This window comes from Miscanthus floridulus, chromosome 19, assembly GCF_019320115.1.
Source record: "Miscanthus floridulus cultivar M001 chromosome 19, ASM1932011v1, whole genome shotgun sequence".
NCBI classification, from domain to species: Eukaryota; Viridiplantae; Streptophyta; class Magnoliopsida; order Poales; family Poaceae; genus Miscanthus; species Miscanthus floridulus.
Genome location: NC_089598.1, coordinates 72710998 through 72731469, shown reverse-complemented (window position 1 = coordinate 72731469; position 20472 = coordinate 72710998). Strand labels below are relative to the sequence as shown.

Genomic DNA, 20472 nt, shown 5'->3' with positions numbered 1-20472 from the left:
CATCATTTATATTCCACAGGTAACACATGCAAATTCATCCATGGTGAGAGGCTTAACAATTTCTCCAAGTTTAGCAAGAGATAGAGAAGCACAAGTACGCTAACAAGGAGAAGACCTTTCCTGAAATACCAAATACAGCAAGTTTATCCTCTACTGTTTAACATGCTTACTATAAATACGTGCATGCCCTTGTTTTTAGAGTACAGTGTATCATATCAAACAACAAAAACAATTTCCGCTTTTTACAGAGCCTTATACTCATTTCCATTAAAATAGTTGGTTTCACGAAAAATTCCCTGTGAGATGAGTTGGGCATGAACAAAATTTTCTCATAGTTATGCTCTTGCAATGTTCCACAGTTAAATGGCTAGAAGAAATCTGTATAAGACCTCGCCACATTTGGCGATGTGTGGAATACCCAAGCTACACCCTATATACACTGCAATATATTAAAGGGATTCAAAAATGAAAGAGAAAAAGAAGTGTCCCCCCCCCCCCCCCCCCCCCCCCCCCCCACCCCCCCACCCCCAAAAAAAAAAAACTCAAGAGCTTTTGCTGCCACAATCTTCGTTCCTATCGTTGCTGGAAGTTCAACTTCTTGATGCAGACTGCGTACATGAAAGCGAAGAATGCTGCAAAGAGCACGAGAACCGGCGCAACGACTGGCATAAAATCCCTGTGGTATCCAAAATGATTTGTTACATAGTAGCTAATCGTCTGAGGATTGATTTCACCAGGGACTGTGATGGAGTTTTGCAGGTCTCCGTATTGTGTCACGATGAGCCCATACACTGTCCATGCCAATGGGCAAATCCAGTAGTACCAGATCCACCATCTGGGAATTCTCTGAAACAAGAATAGAGAGAAAAAAAAAATAAGTTCTCTTTTTTATCCTACAGAAAAGGATCACGAGAATGCTGAATGAAGAAACAACTAACCGGTCTCGGAAAGAAGAAGCCTGAGAAGAGATAGAAGAGAGAATAGAAAGCTGCGGCGAAGATGGCTGCAACCTCATGGTTTGGGGAGATTGCGACAGTCATCATGCCATAGTAGGTGAAGTAGAGGAAGGAGAAGTAGGAAATGAAGAAGAACCAGAAGAACTTGGCAGCTGTCCATTGGAAGCTCATCATGGCGTATACGATGAGGGTGTAATACGTTGTTTGCACAAACACATATGGTAGCTCTATGACAACCTGCAAAGCATAACATTTGAGCGACTGCGGAGAGCAGATAGCACCTTAGTTATCACTGTGTTCTGTATAGTTCTATGATATTTCTTTACCTGAGACAAGGCATATGGTATTGCAGAGTACATCCCAGCAGCCCTCTCTCTGTAGAAGACCGTCCTCTCAATTGAAACAATTGGCTGCACAGTTAAACAATTGTTGATGCCGACAAACATCACAGCAGTGTACATTGCTCCAATAACCATCCTGAGACTGTTTGCATCTCCCCTGCAATAGAATACACCGACTCTTTCAGATTCGTAAGTTCAGCACTAGCGAAACTAGCGACCAAAGATGAAGAAAGTAAGAAAATTTACATGTTGGTGCCTATCCTCCAGAAAATGGAGCCGAGCAGCAAGGCAACAAACAAAGTGAAGGTAAATCTAACAAGGTTGTAATCCGGGCTGCGCCAATAGGTGAGCCATTGCTTCCAGAGGCAGGCTTTGAACTGTCCTATTGTGGATTGCGAGTACTCTGTAGGGAAATAAAGATCTGATGTTCCTGGCTCTGGTTGACTCAGCTGGTTCACCACTACCTTGTTTTGCCTGTAAACAATACCATTGAATTCCAAGGAATTAGTAACTAAACTCAAAACCATATTGTATAAAACAGGCTAGCTGAGAAAATAGGAAACGAATATTTTCTACAAAGAAGCATATCTATCACTTACTTGTACAGATCTGATGTTTTATAGTACTCAGCAAAATCCATCTTTAGTCGCACTTCAGCTGCAACTGAACTGACCTCGAGCATCCACGTTGCAGGATTGTACTTATCTTTAATTTTAGGCACTCCAGGAATTGCCTAGTTGCATAATTAAAGAGAAGATTAGAAACTTCACTTTATTTTTGTTTTTCACTCCTGTTTTAAACTTATTGACGAACGAAAAATGTAAGTGCGACATGGAGCTTCATGTACCTCAAAATACTCAACCATTTTCTGGGAGTTGCGACCCAATTTCCCAGAGTAGATCACCTGGCCTCCTCTTTTCAACAATAGCAACTGCACATAAGAACTTAGGTTAACATTTAATTGCTGAAAAGGTGCAATAACCACTTCTAAAAATTACTCATAGCCACCTCATCAAAAGCCTCAAAGATGTCAATGCTTGGCTGATGGATTGTGCAAACAACTGTCCGTCCAGTGTCAACTGTGTTCCGCACTGTTCTCATGACAATTGCTGCAGCTCTTGCATCAAGCCCTGATGTTGGTTCATCCATGAATATGATCGATGGATTGGCAACGAGCTCCACAGCTATTGTCAACCTTTTTCTTTGCTCTGTCGAAAGCCCTGTAATTCCTGGTAGCCCAACTAAAGCATCCCTCAGATTGTCGAGCTCCACTAGTTCCATAACTTCATCCACAAATTGCTGCAACCATTGAGACATGTTACATGTTAGCTTGATAAATTGTAATGTGTAGTTTTACTTTAAAAACGGAAAAGAAGATGTTATTGTTGGCACTGTTTGTTGTCATATCTTTCAAATCTCTAACATCAGACACACTTCACCTTGAGCTAGATAATAGGTCCTAGTGACAATGAACAAAACAAACTACTTAGTTTGTTGCGTCTTACTACCAGACATTTTATCTTCCAAGCAAAGATATCAATCAACTAAAAGAAATAAAGAAAAGTGTCAGCAACAGGAAAAAAGACATGACTTACAGTCTTTATATCATCAGTTATTTCTTGATCTCCAATCTTTCCAGGAAGACGCAAAAAGGCAGAGTATATCAAAGACTCCCTAACTGTGACCTGAGGAGAATGTATATCATTTTGCTCGCAGTATCCAGAAATCCTTGCAAACGTTGCTTGGTTCTTGGGATAGCCTGCAATTCTGATATCTCCTTCAATATACCCCCCAGTCTTTCTTCCAGCCAAAACATCCATAAGAGTAGTCTTTCCAGCTCCACTGACACCCATAAGTGCTGTCAGCACTCCAGGCCTGAATGATCCTGTAACCTCACGCAACAATTGGAGTCTGTCATCCTGCACTCCTTGCTGTTTCATTTCCTGGGCAAACAATAGAATTCTCCATCAGTTTCCATATTTGACCGTACAGGCACATTGATGAAGGTAAGAAAATGGACAGGAAGAACTGCTGAGAATAATTGAAGTTGAACTCACCGCAGGCATGTCAACATAGTAGTTCATATTATCAAAAGACATGGCAAGAGGGTTGAATGGAAGAACCATTCCTCTTGTCGGAGCAGCTCCATTGCTGCCAATGGACATGACTCGTGAAACCCCATTTGATGAACAGGTGCTCAAACGCGCACTCAATCTCATCTCCTTCATTTCCTCTGAAATAACCAAACCTCGGATTAGAAGCTGTCATTTTTTTTAGCTGTGCTTATGAGCTATGACTTCTGTCAGAGTTGCTTACTGTTATGACTACCGTCCTTTGATTTTGTGCTTCCATTTCTTATTGTGCCTTTTGCATGCCCATTGCCTTCTGCTTCCTTTGCAGTTTCTTCTGATATAACAGCTTGTGGCTTGCCGAGAGCTGAGAATTAAAGAATGCATGATTATGATACTGACACGAAAATTATCATGGGTGGGATTTTATTTTAAGGATGATAAGCAAGGAATCAAGACAATAATTTAGCGCTTACGGTTCAGGTACATAAGTGACAGTGTAAAAAGGACATTGAAGAAGATGGTGAAACCCAAGAGCCCTGCTGCTCCAATCCAGTACCAGTTTTTGTCAACAAAGATGCTGGAACCTTCAAGCATAGCTACCCCCAGTCTTTTCGGAACACCATTTTGGTCCTACAGACATGAGAACATACACCTTCTCAACAAAAAAAAAATGTCAAGCAGTGAAAAATCAATGCAGTAGTGAGCATACCATTACAAACTTATTCATCCACCGAGGAGCATAGAATTCATTGACTGCTAGAGCATTGTATCCATACATTAAAGGTGAAATCCAGTAGCCCCAGATCCACCATTTAGGGATGAAAGCTGTTAACAGTGGGATGGCAAAGAAGAACTAGTCAACAAAGAAAATATTGATCTGTGCGAATAAAAAAGGAAGAAGACAAGAAATGAACCTTTTGGCAGCAGAAAACCTCCAAGAACAAAGAACATAAGAAGAGATAGTGCTCCACCAGTGTGAGCAATGATCATGGACCTGCAAAGTCCAGCGATTGCTCTGAAAAGCCCACCTGCCATCTGCTGGATCAAGAACACGAGCAGCAAGTGCTTGAAAAACCTGCACATAGATATCACATAATTAGCAATTATAGAATTTCTTCTGATTCCTGAAATGGAAAAAAAAAGAAAAGTAAAGAAAAGGATAACTCTTTCATTTACCTGTCGGCCTCTGGAGCAAGCCCTATGGTATAATATGTGACAAGAACCCAGGCTACAGATTCAATAATGGAGAATGGGATTCTGAGAATGACGTTCGGTAGTGTGAAGACCCAAGCAGGATAGAAGAGCAGGTCCCGGTGCTTGTAGAATACCGGCAACCTTGTTATGGTCAAGGAGAGCTCAGCAAAACCATTGAACATATTCACAATCAGAGTAAAGAGCAGTGCTCCAATGTAGAGAACGCCGTCATCTTGATTCCTTGTATGCATGTGAGTTCTCAGAAACACCGTTGATGCAACGAGGGCTATAATGATAAGCTTCAGAGTTCACATGGCAGACAATAATGTCAGTCAATTAGAAGTGGGACTCTTGGACAATTTCATGAGAGAGACTCCCAAAACAATTTGCTCCTACCTGTATGGTCTTGAAGATGTACACGAATGAATTGCGCTTGATGAGGAGCCACTCCTTGTCAAAGGATGCCTTGAGGAGTTCTGTTGTTGACACCGAGTGCTTCGAGAATACAAGGGCAGCCTGATGGCAACGGCTCTTGTCAAACGGAAGTGAGAGGTGGCTCTCAACCTGGAGCCCGGCATGGAACCGCTTAAACCGTTGCGCAAATTCTGGCACCGAAATGTATCTGTAAGGCCTCTGCTTGTCAGCCCAGTACTGCTCCTGATCCTTCCTTGATGTTACCTGGAAAGTACCCAAAGAACAGGTTGTCTTGCAATTCATAAACTAAGCTTTCAGAGGATGTGATTACTAGACAAGTGTTGAATGCTACCTCCTGAAGAAAGTCTGCAGTGCCCTTGCGCTCGGGGCAGCAGAATCCGCAGGATTCAAAGAACTTGAGGACGTATTCGCGGGGTCCCTGGTAAACAATCTGGCCTTCTGACAGTAGGATGATGTCATCGAATAGGTCGAAGGTCTCAGGGGCAGGCTGAAGGAGGGACATGAGGATGGTGGCCTCGCCCAAGTGGACAATCTGCTGGAGACATTTGACTATTTGGAATGTCGTGGAACTGTCCAATCCAGTTGATATCTCGTCCATGAATAGCACCTTGGTCGGGCCAACAATCATCTCTCCTGCATTCCAAAATAAGCATAGTTATCTCAAACATCATGCATCCTGAAAATGTTCAGAATATCGTGCAGCTTCATATAAACCGGTTTGAAATGGTACTTGTGCATTGCTACATCATTCCCTGATCTGAACATTGAGTTGCTTCAGAGTGTAGCTGCACTGTTGAGTTACGTAGAAATTTACCACTTGTCAATGCTTTCAACTGGCAAAACAAGCATAGCTATCGCACTAATCATCATTAGGATTTTCTGTAATCAGAGTTCCGTACAGCGATTATGAGTCACATTTTGTCCCCTGCACTATTAATCAATTTAGAACTATCAATCACATTCACTTATTTAACCCTATAATGCAGTCATTTCTACAGGATAGACCGCAGTAGCCTAGAAACTCCTTTATTTTGTCTTTCGAGTTTGTTAACCCTGTTTTATGTACCTTTTTTTTGGTGGGGAGGGGGGTTGTTGTTATAGCATCTCCCTCTTTTTAATGAAATGACGTGCAACTCTCTTGCATTGTTTGAAAAAAAAAACTCTATTGTGTTTGGACAAGTGAACAGGAAATTGGATTCTAGTATGCGTTCGCTTGTACTCATGAAGAGAAAAGGAGTGGTTACTGTTTGGACAAGTGGCCAACCAACAACCCTGGAATCCCTGAACCACGAGATGCTACACTACCAAATGCTGCACTCCAATCAAAGGCTCGATGGCTCCGTTCGCTTCGCTGAAAAAACAAGCCAAAATACTGTTTTGGCTGATTTGTTGTGAGAGAAAAATACTGTTCCGGCTGAAAAAACAAGTTAAAAAAGACGGATTATAAGATAAGCAAATAGGGCCGATGTCACTTGTGTGGACCTCAGTGGCACAGCACAAAAGCACAGTGCCTTTTTTTTCTGCAGGAACCGACAGGATGCGACACTAGGATTGTATCGTTAGCTGAATTTCAGTCTTCTAGAATGTCACATGCTTGCAAGCAGGCTCGAGTTTCTTTCAGTTGCACATGACAGAAGTTCAAGGATAGAAATCCTAATTTTCGCATAAATCCAAACCCAATGTCTATTCGGGCATCTGCGCCCACCATTCTGTAAAGCCTAAACCAGAAAGAACCCGACACGATCATATCAGCTCCACCTTTCTTCTCTGAAAAAACATCAGCGTGTCGTGAGCATGACATAACGCTTAGGGAAGCAGTTTGTTTACCTGTGGTGACGCGCTTCTTCTGGCCGCCGGAGATCCCCCGCTGCATCTGGTCGCCGACGATGGTGTCGGCGCAGATGTCCAGCCCCAGTATCTGCACCAAAGACCAACCCTGTCAGACATCCCACCCCCATCGCAGTCAAGACAAATTACACAGTCTGACAGTACACTCTCGGTTAACGTCCTGAGAGCGACCTTTGGCTTGGCAAATCCCCTTTACTTTCAAACTCCACCAAACGTCCATCCTCCCTGAGCATGGAAATTGTGGACCCCAGATGCCAGAGCCAAGCTAGAAAAAGTGGAAACCTTTGTCTCGGAATTTCGACGAACACGTCGTGGGCGTGCGCAGAGGTGGGCTGATCCGGTCACGCCACCGCGCCATCGTCACGAGGTCAGGTTGTTGCACTAACCCCCTGCATGCATCCTGATTTTGTTGCAGCAAGACCCCACCAGGCACAGGCAGGCAGGTGAAGAAGATGGCTTGGGTTTATACGGTCAAAAGAGGCCGGTAGCAGCAGGAGTGAGCGAGCAATCCAACCCACTGACCACTGCCACAAACTTGTCTAGAAGTGATCCTGTTTCAGCCTCCTCAGCCTCAACTAATCGGTGCTGCTGCGTGTCAAAGTAGTGGACTTGGTGACGGATTCTTCCCGGAAAAAAACGTTTCCCATTCCAATACTTTCTTGTTCAACTACTAATCATAGCACTACGATCCAAAAGATGTTGTTTGCGTGTGGGCCATATATGTGTGATGCCTTGGCCGCCTTTTGCTCCGTGATGATAGGTTATGTATGGTTATAGTGGAAGTAGCATTGGGGGTTGTTGATGTGGACAAAAGAGTGTTTTGAGGGTGGTGACCTAATGCTTAGGAAAATGCCGCCGTTGAGAGTCTCTGTGTCAATGGCTCAATGGCGCTGTCAACGACTTTGGAGTGTTGTAGAAACGTCAGTGAGTAATTCTTAGTGGTTGTTTTTATCTTCTGGATAATATTGGTCCGAAAAGTAGTGATCTGATTTTGAAGCGCTTAATCCTCAATATAGAGGTTTGTCAAAAGAAGAACTTCCGAATTTTGTTCACCGGCGTGCACGGTAAAGCCCAATGAAAATGGAAGCTCAGAAAGGTAAAGTGATACGAGATAAGTAGCGAAAAAGTTGACAAGGCCATAGGACTCTTCTTACCCTGAGAGTATAATCCGTTTGGAGACTGCTCCCCACTCCTTCCATCGAAGTGGCCTGGTATATAACAGTAAAAACATGATGAAATGGTGAGTACATGTGAATTGTGGACAAACAAAACGTAGACTTCAAAGCAGGACGCATGGTGTACTTTGATCATGAGACTTCCTGGCAGGCACTAGAGTACTTTATTTATGTGGATGTCCCACTTACCGGGACCAGACTATTGTTTTTATTAGCTCTAAAAAATTCAAATTAGTTACTGTAATTTAAGACAACATGCTTGTGTCGTCTATACTCAGAACGACTCCGTGGTTTGGAGCAGGAGAAGCTAGCTCCACTCGTTGGGACCATGATTTGAACGCCGCAACTATAAATCATTTTTTGCAGCTGCTACTGCTAGCTAGCCTCATGTCAATTTCTTAATGGATGTGCTGCCATGGATCCGTGTCCCTACCTTCATGAAGAGGTCAACTTCAGGCTCCGGCCGGATGCCGGCCTCCTTCTCCCTCCTGGCCAACTCGGTCATGAGATCGTACTTGATGCCGACGCCCTGGCACCTGGCGGAGAAGTCGAGCGTCTCCTTCACCGTCATCTCGCCGACGTGCACATCCGTCTGGCTGATGTACGCCGCCGTCTTCTGCGGCACGAACTCGTCGAGGCGGAACCCGTTGTAGGTGATCTCGCCGGTCCGCCGGAGCGTCGGGTCCAGCTTGCCCGCCAGCGCCAGCAGCAGCGTCGTCTTCCCCGACGACGGCGGGCCCAGCAGCAGGGTCATCCGGGACGGGCGGACGACGCCGGACACGTCCTTCAGGATGGTGAGCGTGGCCTGCCGCCCCAGCCGGACGCCGCACAGGCCCAGCGCGCTCTCCGCGATGTTGCGCGCCGTGTTGAGCAGCGTCGGCAGCGCCCGGCTGCCCACGTGGCACTTGGCTTGCACTGTTAGCTGCTCGAACCGCACCTCCACCGTCGGCAGCTCGATGCCCACCCTGCATCGTCATGCATCATCATTAATTAAGCCAAGTTTCATCAAAATATTAGGTTTTTATATGGAAATGCGCGGGGCTGTTCAGCTGGTATTAAAGTCTGCCGAAGCTGTTTTATCGTGAAAGAAAAATACTATAGATTTTAGCTGATAAGCAGACCGATAAATTCAAGCGAACAGACCTGCGAATGACTGGGGGCTCGTTGCTTTGATTCCGTGGAGTAAGCTGAACCTCTTCTGTTTTGGAATCACATCCAAAACAAAATGGCATATTTCGTAGTCTAAAAATATGAAATCGACGGTATGTATATATTAGATAGGGATATACCACGCTAGCTGACACTAGTAGAGAAAATGATCTTTGATCCACTTTGAAATTTAGCTTTAGTCCCGGTATTTTTCGCGTCCGGGACTAGAGAAACCTTTAGTCCCAGTTGGTAGCTCCAACTGGGACTAAAGGTCTCTGCCCAACGGCTACTGCACTAGGCTTTTACTGGAGGGGACCTTTAGTCCCGGTTGAAGCTACCAACCGGAACTAAATGTTCACTTTTACTCTCGGTTGGTCCCTCCAACCGGGAGTAAAAGTCTACTCTCGGCTGGAGGCTCCGTCCAGGACTAGAAAGGGACCTTTAGTCCCGGTTTTTGTCTACAACCGGGACTAAAGGTCCCCTCCTATATACCCCTTGTTCCTTCCCGAGCCCAAGCCACTTCGAGCTCAGTGTTCTTGCTTCATCACCGGCCTCTCTTCTTCCTCATCACCGGTGATCACAAGATTTCTTCTATTCCTCCATCGATTCTTCGGTTCTAAAGGTTACCAACTTTATACTCTCATGTTTCATCAGTAGCTTATTTCATTTTGTAAACTAGATATATGTGAGTTTTTTTATGGTAGATTTTTTTTATTTGTAAGTCATTTAAGCTCAAAATCACTTTAAAGTTTACATATTTGGATGAAGAAAGGTTAAAGTAGTTATTCAAAACTAGTATTGAGCTTTCATTTCTAGCATGCATAGCACACTTCATGCTTTAGAGATATAGAGAATTTTAGAGTTTTTTTTAATTTTATTTGTTTATAAAATGAGAAATTTATATTATATTAAAAATGAGTATAGAGAGTAGATGGCAACTGCTTCCGGGTCTTCGGCCTCTCATCGGGTTACAAAGCGACTAAGGCCGGACCTTCCTCTCATTGCATGCGGCAAGTGTGAGGAGAAGATTGTGATGGAGTACCGGGTGAGGAAGGAGTGTCCCAACAAGGGTCGTATCTTCTATAAGTGTCCGGATCGTAATGTGAATTATTTTATCGCATTTGATGATTATGGTTAATTTATAATTATTTTCAAGATGATTGTGGTTAAAGTTCTAATTTTTTGTTTTAATTTCAGTGGGATGGCACTGGATGTTCAGGCTGGTACTGGGAGGAAGAGTATGTTAAACATGTGCAAAACTCTCTTGCATAGGCGGCTACGGTGGCTGATGAGGCAGTGATCCTGCGGAAGAAGCCCATAGATGTTGAACAAACGTATGATCTGTCCGTTTTAGTTGGGATTGGTCGCGAAATCCTTATGCTGCTGAAGTGCATTTTAGCTTTAGTTTTTTTAGTGGTAGTTGGGATTGTCTACATTGTAGCGAGACTTTCATAAATTAATACCTTGTGTGGTGGCATGCATGTCATATAATTAACTAATTATGTTCTATGTTTTAATATAGTATGTATGTCATGTAACGCAGATAAGCCGGCATTGGATGTACAATGCTGATCGCCGCTCCCAAGAGTTCATTGAGGGCATGCATTCTTTCTTACATGTGGCCGAGGCAAACAAACGCGATGGTTTCATGTGCTGCCCATGTGCCATATGTAGGAATTTGAAGGAATATGCTAGCTCAAGGAGTCTTTATTCACACTTGTTGAAGTCGGGTTTTATACCAAACTATATTTGTTGAACGAAGCATGGAGAAACCGAGGTTGTAATAAAAGAAGGTGAAGAAGAACAATAGGACGATGATGACATTATTGCTGAATATGGGACCTTCAATGATACTACAATAGGGGAAGCTGAAGAAGAGGTAAGGGCAGAAGATGAGCCCATTGATGATCTTGGTCAGGCCATTCGTGACGCACAAAAAGAATACGAAAGTAAAAAGGAGAAGATCAAGTTCGAGCGCATGCTAGAGGATCACAAGAAATTGCTATACCCAACTTGTGATGTGGGGTAGAAAAAGTTGGGTACCACATTAGAATTGCTGCAATGGAACGCAAAGAATGGTGTATCTGACAAGGGTTTTGGGGAGTTACTGAAAATCCAAAAGAAGATGCTTCTGAAGGATAACGAATTGCCCACCACTACATACGAAGCAAAATAGGTAGTCTACCCTTTGGGATTAGAAATCCAGAAGATACATGCATGTCCTAATGACTGCATCATCTACCGTGGCGAGGAGTACGAGAAGTTAGATGCATGCCTGGTATGTCATGCATCGTGGTATAAGATCAGGCGAGATGACCCTGGTGATGTTGAGGGCAAACGTTCCATGAAGAAAATTCCTGCCAAGATTATGTGGTATGCTCCTATAATACCACGCTTGAAACGTCTGTTCAGAAACAAAGACCATGCAAAGTTGTTGCGATGACACAAAGAAAACCGTAAGGTAGACAATATGTTGAGACACCCTGCTGAAGATCGTAAAGTAGACAAAAATCTCATGAGGTTCTTAGTGAACCAACAAAACAAGGACATACTCTTCCCCTACGACTTCAAGTGAGTGTTAAATAATTAATGTCAATCATATGGACATTTGTTCAATTATTTGCTTACTAGCTAAGCTATCTCCCATATATATATATATATATATATATGACTCTAGTTAATGTCGATCATATTTGTGTATAAAAGCATATGCAGCAATCACTGGATATTGATGGTCATTGATATGGCCAATAGTCGGTTGAGCATCTTAGACTCGTTAAGAAAAGAGCAAACAGAGTACCAAGACATGATAGATATTATCCAAGGGTAATTTGGTCTCTTTAGCAACTATATATACCCCGATCTCATAACTGCAACAATTATTAACGACCAAATTAATTTTTTATTTTATTGGACGTAGTGTTTGAAAAAGTTTCATTGAGGAACACCACATGAAACATTGCAAAGCGCCACTGATTGTAATCGCACACAAAGTAAGTACTAGCTACATTTATATATATAATTCAATTAACACCATGCATGCTTTCAATTCACCAGATCTTTTTTCTCGCAAAAATGGGTTCTAAGGCAAGAACAGGGGAACAACTACTGCGGATACTATGTTTACGAGTTTATCATGGCGTACGCAAAAAGAACTCCTGAAGAGATCCTCAAAGTATATTATATAAATATATTCATATATTCATAATTTCTTTTGTTGCTCATATATATATATAAGTAATCACATGACCAACATATATATATATATATTAATATTTTTCCTTTAACTTTTATTGAAGACTCTATGGTTAAAGGAAAAAGTCATACGACGTGACCAACTGAAAGCAATTCAAGAGACCATAGCAGGATTTCTTAATGACCAGGTCCTCAACCCCGCCGGTGAGTTCTACAATGACGTCAATGAAATATGGAAGCCAAACCAGATGGAGTGAATTTGTTATCCCAAGGATATGATAGAATATACAATGCAAGCTTTATTTGTAATATATATATATACATATTATATGTACATAAAATAACGTGCAATATATGTATATGCATGTAATATATACGTTAGTTTCATACTTTAGTTTGTACAAAATGTTCGAACATTATAAACGTGTAGAATACGTATATTACTAGCAGCGTAGAATGCGTATTCGAAAACCTATTCAAAAACCAAAACACATCATCAATTGAAAATAGAAACAAAAAAAAGAAAAAAAGGAAGCCTTTAGTCCCGATTGGTAATACCAACCGGAACTAAAGTGCCGCCCCACATGGCCAGGCCGAAGGCCTCTTTAGTCCCGGTTGGTCTTACTAATCGAGATTAAAGGTGCACCTTTAGTCCTGGGCGAGAAACCGGGACTAAAGGAGGGGCCCTTTAGTACCGGATTTGTGCTCCCGGTTGGGAAACCGGGACTGAAGGGGTTTTCCAACCGAGAGTAAAGCCCGTTTCTGTACTAGTGTATGATGGTTCTATGTTTTTGGTTTTTAGAAACATAAGTACTTGGTCAACTAATCCTGCACATGGAGGCGTGGGATGACCTCATTAATTAACCAGGCCCCACAAGAGATTGTTTTCAGTACCATGATTTGGCTCCCTGGACCCTGGGTTTGTTGAACTGCAATGGCCCGGCCTCTCGTGACGCACGCACCCAGCAGCCTTGGCCTCGATCTCGATCGGGCCCAAACAATTTGCAATGGAAAATAGGGGAGGGGGACAAGAAAGAGAGGTCCATCTGCCCTTGGACTCGGAGTGAGACACCCCATCAATCAACCGATCAACTCATGGTGGGTACTGCTTATCTCTGGCAAAATGTTCGAGAGGCTTTGTATTATATGACGGGGACCGGAAGGAGGAACCATATTCTAGCTAGCTAGCCAACACACGAGAGCTGGGGGGAAGAGAGAAGAAAAGCTAGGTAGTTTCTTTCCGAAAACAAGGTCAAAAGTAGTTTGAAAACCGAAGATTATGTCCATATCTTGGTATCTGAAAACGGTAGAGAATAATATAATACATGTTCCTGTTTTCGTGCATGTACGTTTGCAAACGTGATTGCTGCTGTACACTCTTGGAAGCACAAGCTGAAGTTTCCTCTGGAATTGTTTGCATTGACCACAGCTACTGAGGCCAAGATAAAGTGATAACGCTTGTGCTTCATTCCAGCCACAGAAATCAGCATGCAAATTCTCTCTCTCTCTCTCTCTCTCTCTCTCTCTCTCTCTCTCTCTCTCTGTATGGTGTGTATTGGCAGCCTGCACAGGAAGCAAGCCAGCTCTGCAGCGGCCTGTTGTGCTGTGCACGCCCATCTATCTATATATCTAGTAGGCTGGACGCTGGAGTAATTACGAAAAGAACGTGTCAACTCTACTGTGCAAGGATGCATCATGCATGGTCTGGTTTTTTAGGTGGTTGTCGAAAAGTACTTGTGATTCACCGGAGCACGTACTTGGCAAAAAGCAAACAAACGGCTTTCACCATGCTAATAAACCCGACCGGTGCTAGTTTGTTGTGAGAGAAAAACACTATTGATCGGCTGATAAGCCCTAACTGAAACCAACGAGCGAGCAAATAGGCTGAAACCAACAAACCCGGCCGGTCTCCGGTGAGCGTTGGTGCGTACCTATCGATGCGGTTGCGGAGCTTCTGGAGGAACCGCTGGTTATCCGCCTCGGCGACGCGGAAGACGCGCTCGATGAACTCCTGGCGCTCGCCCACGCCCAGCTTCCGCACGTCCACCTCCTTGAACTGCTGCAGGGGCTTGCGGTCGTCATCCCCGGCGGTGGCGTCGGCCTCGGTGGAGGAGGACAGGATGGCGGTGCGCACGCGGTTGTAGGTGGGGAGGCGCTCGATGGCCGCCCAGCGCAGCGCCTCCTCGTCGTCGTCGACGCCGCCGCCAGTACGGCTGCCGGCCCGGGAGCCGTGTTGGGGCATGAAGATGTCGTCGACGCCCCAATTCTCCATGCCCATGCCACGGCTGATGCTCCGGCTCATCCGGCGCCCGGACTCCCACACCTTCTCCATCGCGCTCTCCGTATAGGAGGGAGGACGTACGTCTGTCGGCCTGTCTGTCTGTCTGTCTCTTGTCTGCCGGCCGGCACCCGGCAGGTGGTGGTGGTCGAACGTACTGCGTCGGCTAGACGGCTGGGCTGGTGTTGCCGTGCAGCTAGGAGCTCCCGGCCTAGCTCGAGATTGAATTGGTGGCTAAGCTGTGAACGAACGCCGCTAGCTGCTTCTGCGAGCACGTCAGTGCGGCAGTTGGTGGTGGCGCCGCACGAGCTGCATGAGTAGTGTTTCTGGAAGGGAAAGGGGGGACAGGAGTGAGCGGGAGGTGGAGGAGGAGCGCGCCGTTTATATGCGCGGGGAAATGGCGGCGGAGTGACTAGCCGGCAAGGCAACTGAAGTTTTTCTTTATTGTTACTCCGTACTGACCAGGGCCGAGTCGTGTCCTGGAGCTTTTTTGTTATTAAAAAGATAGAAAAGAAAGACACGGCACGGGTATGATTCATTTCATCCTCCTTCCGTCTACTCACTCGCATGATGCGGCGTGTTGTGTGGTCTGGTTGGTGGGGGCGGCGCTCAGGTGGATCCTGTTTGGCTTTCGGAAGGGACCGAGGCGCGAGGACTCGCGGGCCGGGGCGGGGCGGGGTGGACCGTGGTGGGTGGGCATCGTTCCACAAAGCAAGGAGCCCGGTCGTTGCTGACTGCGCCGAGGGGGCGTCGGTCCTCCACGCGGTAGCGGTAGGTGGGCACAGCCGCCTGAGCGGTGAGAGCGGCGGCGGATTCGTCGTTCGTGGCCGCGCCCGCGCTAGCTGTGTGCGTGCCGTGTGTTGCCGGAGCGCGCTGGTGGCCGGCCGAGTAGCCGCTGCTACGTGTGCTACTCCTGCTACATGATAGGGGCCTCATTTCGTCTGCATCCCGAGAAGACAAGAGACATGTTAGAAAAAAAAACTTATAAAACTTCACAAATAAAGATTACAAAACCTTCGATGAATTCTCAATCTTCACGGGACACGCTTTAAAAAATGAGATCTTCAATGTAGATGCGACATTAGTCCTTACGTAAAATGCTAGAAAAAACAAATATTAGAAAATTAAAAAAATCATAAACATTTGATCATCGATTTAGCAGACTCTTAATCATAAAATAATATCCATTGGGTCTATTTTGTTCAAAAAGTAGCTATGTTTTTCACTATTGCAGATAACATAAGGTAATCCATAGATTTGCATCTGCATCACCCACCTATCCCATTAAGAGACAATATAAAGCAACTGCTAAATTTGCATCAGAATTACCTACATATGAAAAAAGATAATTTAAAAATAACCTCTAAATTTACATGTAATTTACCAACATATGTTACGAAATGTAATCTAAAGTAACCCAAGTTATATATCTATCGTTACAAAAGATAAAAGTAAACCTGCATGTGCATATGAATTACCTAAGTTTGACATTATTGAAAAAACAAACTAAAATAACCTCTCAAGTATATATATTTCTAAAGTATCAATGTCTACACTATTATGAGAACAATTAGACAACCATAAAGTATGCCAATATAAATTTCGAAACACCCAGATCTATTATTGTCAGACATTAATATATAACAAAATAAATCACAATTCATTGTAAATTATATTAATACTCCATGAAACTAAATCATGTAAGTAGTTACAAACATTCTAACATAACTATGTAATAGTTTAATTGTAAGCACTCTATTTTTACAATAAAAGTAAAATTAATGTACACATAATTTTTTGAGTGAGGAAATTTAATATGCAGGGTACCAAAATGATTATTTATGCTATTGTAATAGCTAATAGTGCAATTTATGACCTATAGACCATTTTCCATATGATACAAAAGGTATAAGTACCAGAGCTTTAACTTCGACATGGATAAAAAAATTGTAACAACTAATAAGATCTAATATTAAAATTGAAAAAAATGTAGATTCTTAAAGTTAGACACATGTACTACAACAAGAGTTGATATAACTTAAACTTGAGGTTTTCACTAAACATACATTCAAAAGGGGATGCAAAAGGGGGGATTATTAATATGGATCGAAGTATATTGTGTGATTTGTAAATCTGTCACAGCGAGCATTGTGTTAGAAAATGGAGATCGCAAAGAAGAAATTTTAAATTTATCCAGAAGCCTTTATTAGTTATGTCTCATAAGCATGGTATGATGGACAAGCATATGTACAGTAGAATAAAGCTTGACAATTTTCCTTGCCAAGAGAATTGATCCATTTTTTAATGATTTACCTTTACTGTAATTTGGAGGGGCCAGAAAAAAATGCCCTAAATTAATTTTCTAATTCTCCGAGCATCATGGATGGTCATAGAATGAGTAAATCCCTGTCTCTCATTATTATTATATTCAGTCGCGTGCCTTGGTATTGGCTATAAGGACTAATCATGCATAAACTAGTAGTCTGTTAGGTTCTCCCCAACCATTGACCGTGCAGTGCAAGCGCAACAGATGTTTTTCACATTATTAATTAACACCTCGATTCCGCTCGAGCCATATGCCGCCTTCCTTTTCTAATCTCTAGGCCAGGATGACTTTCTCCACGTGAGAAGATGGTGCGCGAAAGCGCCTGTTCGGGAGGCTGTAAACGATCGTGGATTATTTACTGCTGGCTGGTTTGGTGTGAGAGAAAAACACTGTTTCCGGCTGGAAATTTACGATCGTTTACGAGCAAGCGAACAGGCTTAGGACTGTTTAGTGTGACACCTATAAACCCTGATGATGTTATATTTTTTTTTCTAAAATTTTGTGATGCGAGTATAGAGTGTGTGGGCTGTGTGCCTCTCAAATAAATAAAAAGATGATGACATACTTCATGGATTAAAAAAGTTGTAGGGATTTATAATGTTTGAAATTTGTCCATAAATATAAGGACTTCTGAATACCCACCAATCCCAACCTTTACTTTCTCCATTCCAGTTTATAAGACAATCTTATGTAGGTCAAGAGGCAAACTTTATAGTCTTTGATCAATAATTTAACTAACAACTTTAAAGTATTATAATACAAACTTGATACTATTAGATTTGTTATACAATATAATATTAAATAATTATAAGTTTATAATAATAAATAATATAATATAAAGTAGATGAATGATCAAAGTACAGTTTTAGGAGACCGTGACATCTCAAAAGACACCTTAGGCTAGTCTCAGTAAGAAGTTCATCATAGTTTCATGTGCATTTAATAAGCTGTCACATAAGCTTTTTTCATGATGTGGCAATATTTTTAAGAAAAGAGAAAAAAATGAGTTTCATAGAAATAAGACTCTCTTGGCACGATTGCCAACTATCTATGAGTCATGATGTTGGTTTGAAACGAATCAGACAGCAAGAGAGTTGTCGGTTATATAAAAAGCAGATGAAGCCCAGACTAGGCAAAATAAAAGACAACTATGGTCGGTTAGATTGGGCCATCAACACGCATGTAAACTCAAACTCAAAAGAAGAAGAAAGCAACTTTGGCAGGTCAGAATAGAACATCGACACGAGCCACACAGGTTGAAGCTCAGCACAGGACACACACTCGACCGCCTCTAAACCACCACAAGCCGGTCACCACATTGCACTGCCAACAATCGGACGACAGAGTCGACAGGACGAAAATGCCATCGCCACTGCTTGCGACGTCGTTGCCGACACTGTCCCACACTAAGGTAGTCTGCTGCCGAGCAGGGCTAACCACCGTAGTTTGCTACAAGCCATAGCTACCTTTGGCGCTTGCCAAGCCGACCCCATCCACAGAGATTCAAGCACGCGCACTGTAGCTTTCTGGACCTTAGCTGCCTCATTGAAGGTAGAAGTGCACACACGTCCTCCAGCTATCAATCAGAACGTCTCCTTGCACCGGAAAACTATTGGCCACCACCTCCCACATCAGCCACATAGCCAACTCCATGGGCGCCTCCCACATCAGCCTCCACGCCAACTTTGTGGTCGCAACTAGCGTACGGTACCACCAAAACTGCCGCCCCTCCACTGCCAAGTTGATGTGAGGCCCTCCAATGCCCTCCCCCTAACCGCCTTCCTCCGTCATGGACACCAAAATATTGAATCCTCACCTAGGCCTCCACCTTCCTCGTGCACAACTCTAGCTGCCACCGCAGACTGACCGAGCATGAGCTTCCAAAACGACGCCTCTATGGAGGGACACGATGCCACCGTCGCCTGACCAGAAGGTCAGGGTTTTCACCCATGAAAGACACGCCGCGCAAAGGGGAGAGGACAGTTCGATGGACATTTCCAAGGAAGAAAATGGCGCCCGAAGCTGTCGCTGTCATTGGCCCAAGAGGGACAAAGCTTTCGCTACGCCTCAACCCCGTGCATAGCAATGGCCATGGCCCATGCGCTGCGCCGGCCAACGCGCCATCACTGCCACCCGCAAGTCACCACTTGCCTGCAAGACCAACCGACCACCGAAAACAGTCGCACCACGCCGGCTGTCGATAGCGCTATCGGCCGCTAGGGCCACCAGATCTGGCCGCCGGGGCACACTACTATAGAATCGATTTTTAGGGGTGGCTCGTAACCCTTTGTAGGGGCAATTTGGCCAGCCGCCCCTACCGAACCGTCTCTACAAATCATGCATTTGTAGGGGCGGTTCCTAGGCCGCCCCTACAAATCGATTTGTAGGGGTGGCTATAGTACCAGCCGCCCCTATAAATACCTGTTTGTAGAGGTGGTTCAATCTAGAACTGCCCCTACAGTACGTTTTTCCGCCAAAAAAAATTCAAATTTACAATTCAAAATTGTGTTGCCGAAAGCCCCGCGACCAACGTTTCGAACCGCGTTCGCGTTGCCGAACGCCCTGCAACCAACGTTCCGAACCGCGCTCGCGTTGCCAAACGCCCCCCGACCAGCGTTCCGAACTGCGTTCGCGTTGCCGAACGCCCCGTGATCAACGTTCCGAACCACGTTCGCGTTGCTAAACATCCCGCGACCGTGACTACAAGCACAAGAATATTATATAAACTATAATTACAAGTCTAATTCACAAGAATATATACAATCCATCATTAAATATATAAATTCCATACACATTGTTATCAACGTCCTAGAGCTAGCCTTTCAGTCTCACGAAGGTGTTGGTACTAAGGATTTTTACCTAACTCAGACTCTCGGTCATGGTAGGCGCCTTTGACATGTACAATCTGGTCCAATATGAAGTTGCAAAGGTCACCGACGAGCTCTAAGAGTTGGTCATCCTTGTATGGGTCTCTTTTCATTCCTTTCTCTTCTCTCCACTACAAAAGAACAAGTTTTGATTTAGTATTTCGTATCATGTATGAAGTTTTTATACTATGGGTAAAGAGGTTCAAACTTACCCTTAAGGGGTGTCCCCTGTAGGCATCGATGTTACTCATCATAGAACATATATAGTATCCACAATGTACACTCCTAGGCTTCTGCTGGGGGCACTGTGTGTTTTGCATATGAAAATGTTAAGTAATGCTTTTGACAGCCATGTAACGAAGTACTGAAGAAGTAAGTTACACTTACCACACATAGTGTTTTATAGCCAGCTTTTTCTTCCTTGCTGGATCATGCCTTCCGTGATGATTAGTGACATAGAACCTAAATGCCCTGTTCGAATTATTTTAGCAAATACAACTTGTTAGTATCCAAAAGTGAATGTTACAAGTACGTATACAAACATATAAGCTAATAAGAATTGTCGATATGTATACGTCTTGAGAATTGATATGAAGTCTTTGTATGTCACCAGGTCCTATCTATTGAATCAAAGAC

The 20472-nt window shown here is 43.7% G+C and overlaps 1 protein-coding gene across 1 annotated transcript; it reads right to left on the bottom strand.

The window, feature by feature from the left end:
- Positions 1 to 538: 538 nt before the first annotated feature.
- LOC136527430 (ABC transporter G family member 42-like) lies at positions 539 to 15077 on the bottom strand. Its single transcript, XM_066520162.1, has 20 exons — positions 14297 to 15077; positions 8455 to 8986; positions 8001 to 8054; positions 6826 to 6916; positions 5330 to 5631; positions 4960 to 5241; positions 4546 to 4862; positions 4284 to 4444; positions 4079 to 4194; positions 3843 to 3999; positions 3614 to 3733; positions 3355 to 3530; positions 2893 to 3240; positions 2306 to 2596; positions 2145 to 2228; positions 1897 to 2030; positions 1544 to 1771; positions 1283 to 1454; positions 939 to 1193; positions 539 to 846 (listed from the first exon to the last, which is right to left on the bottom strand). Exons 1-20 carry the CDS (start codon positions 14695 to 14697, stop codon positions 574 to 576), a joined length of 4494 nt encoding a protein of 1497 aa, XP_066376259.1. The 5' UTR covers positions 14698 to 15077; the 3' UTR covers positions 539 to 573.
- Between the last annotated feature and the right edge of the window lie 5395 nt (positions 15078 to 20472).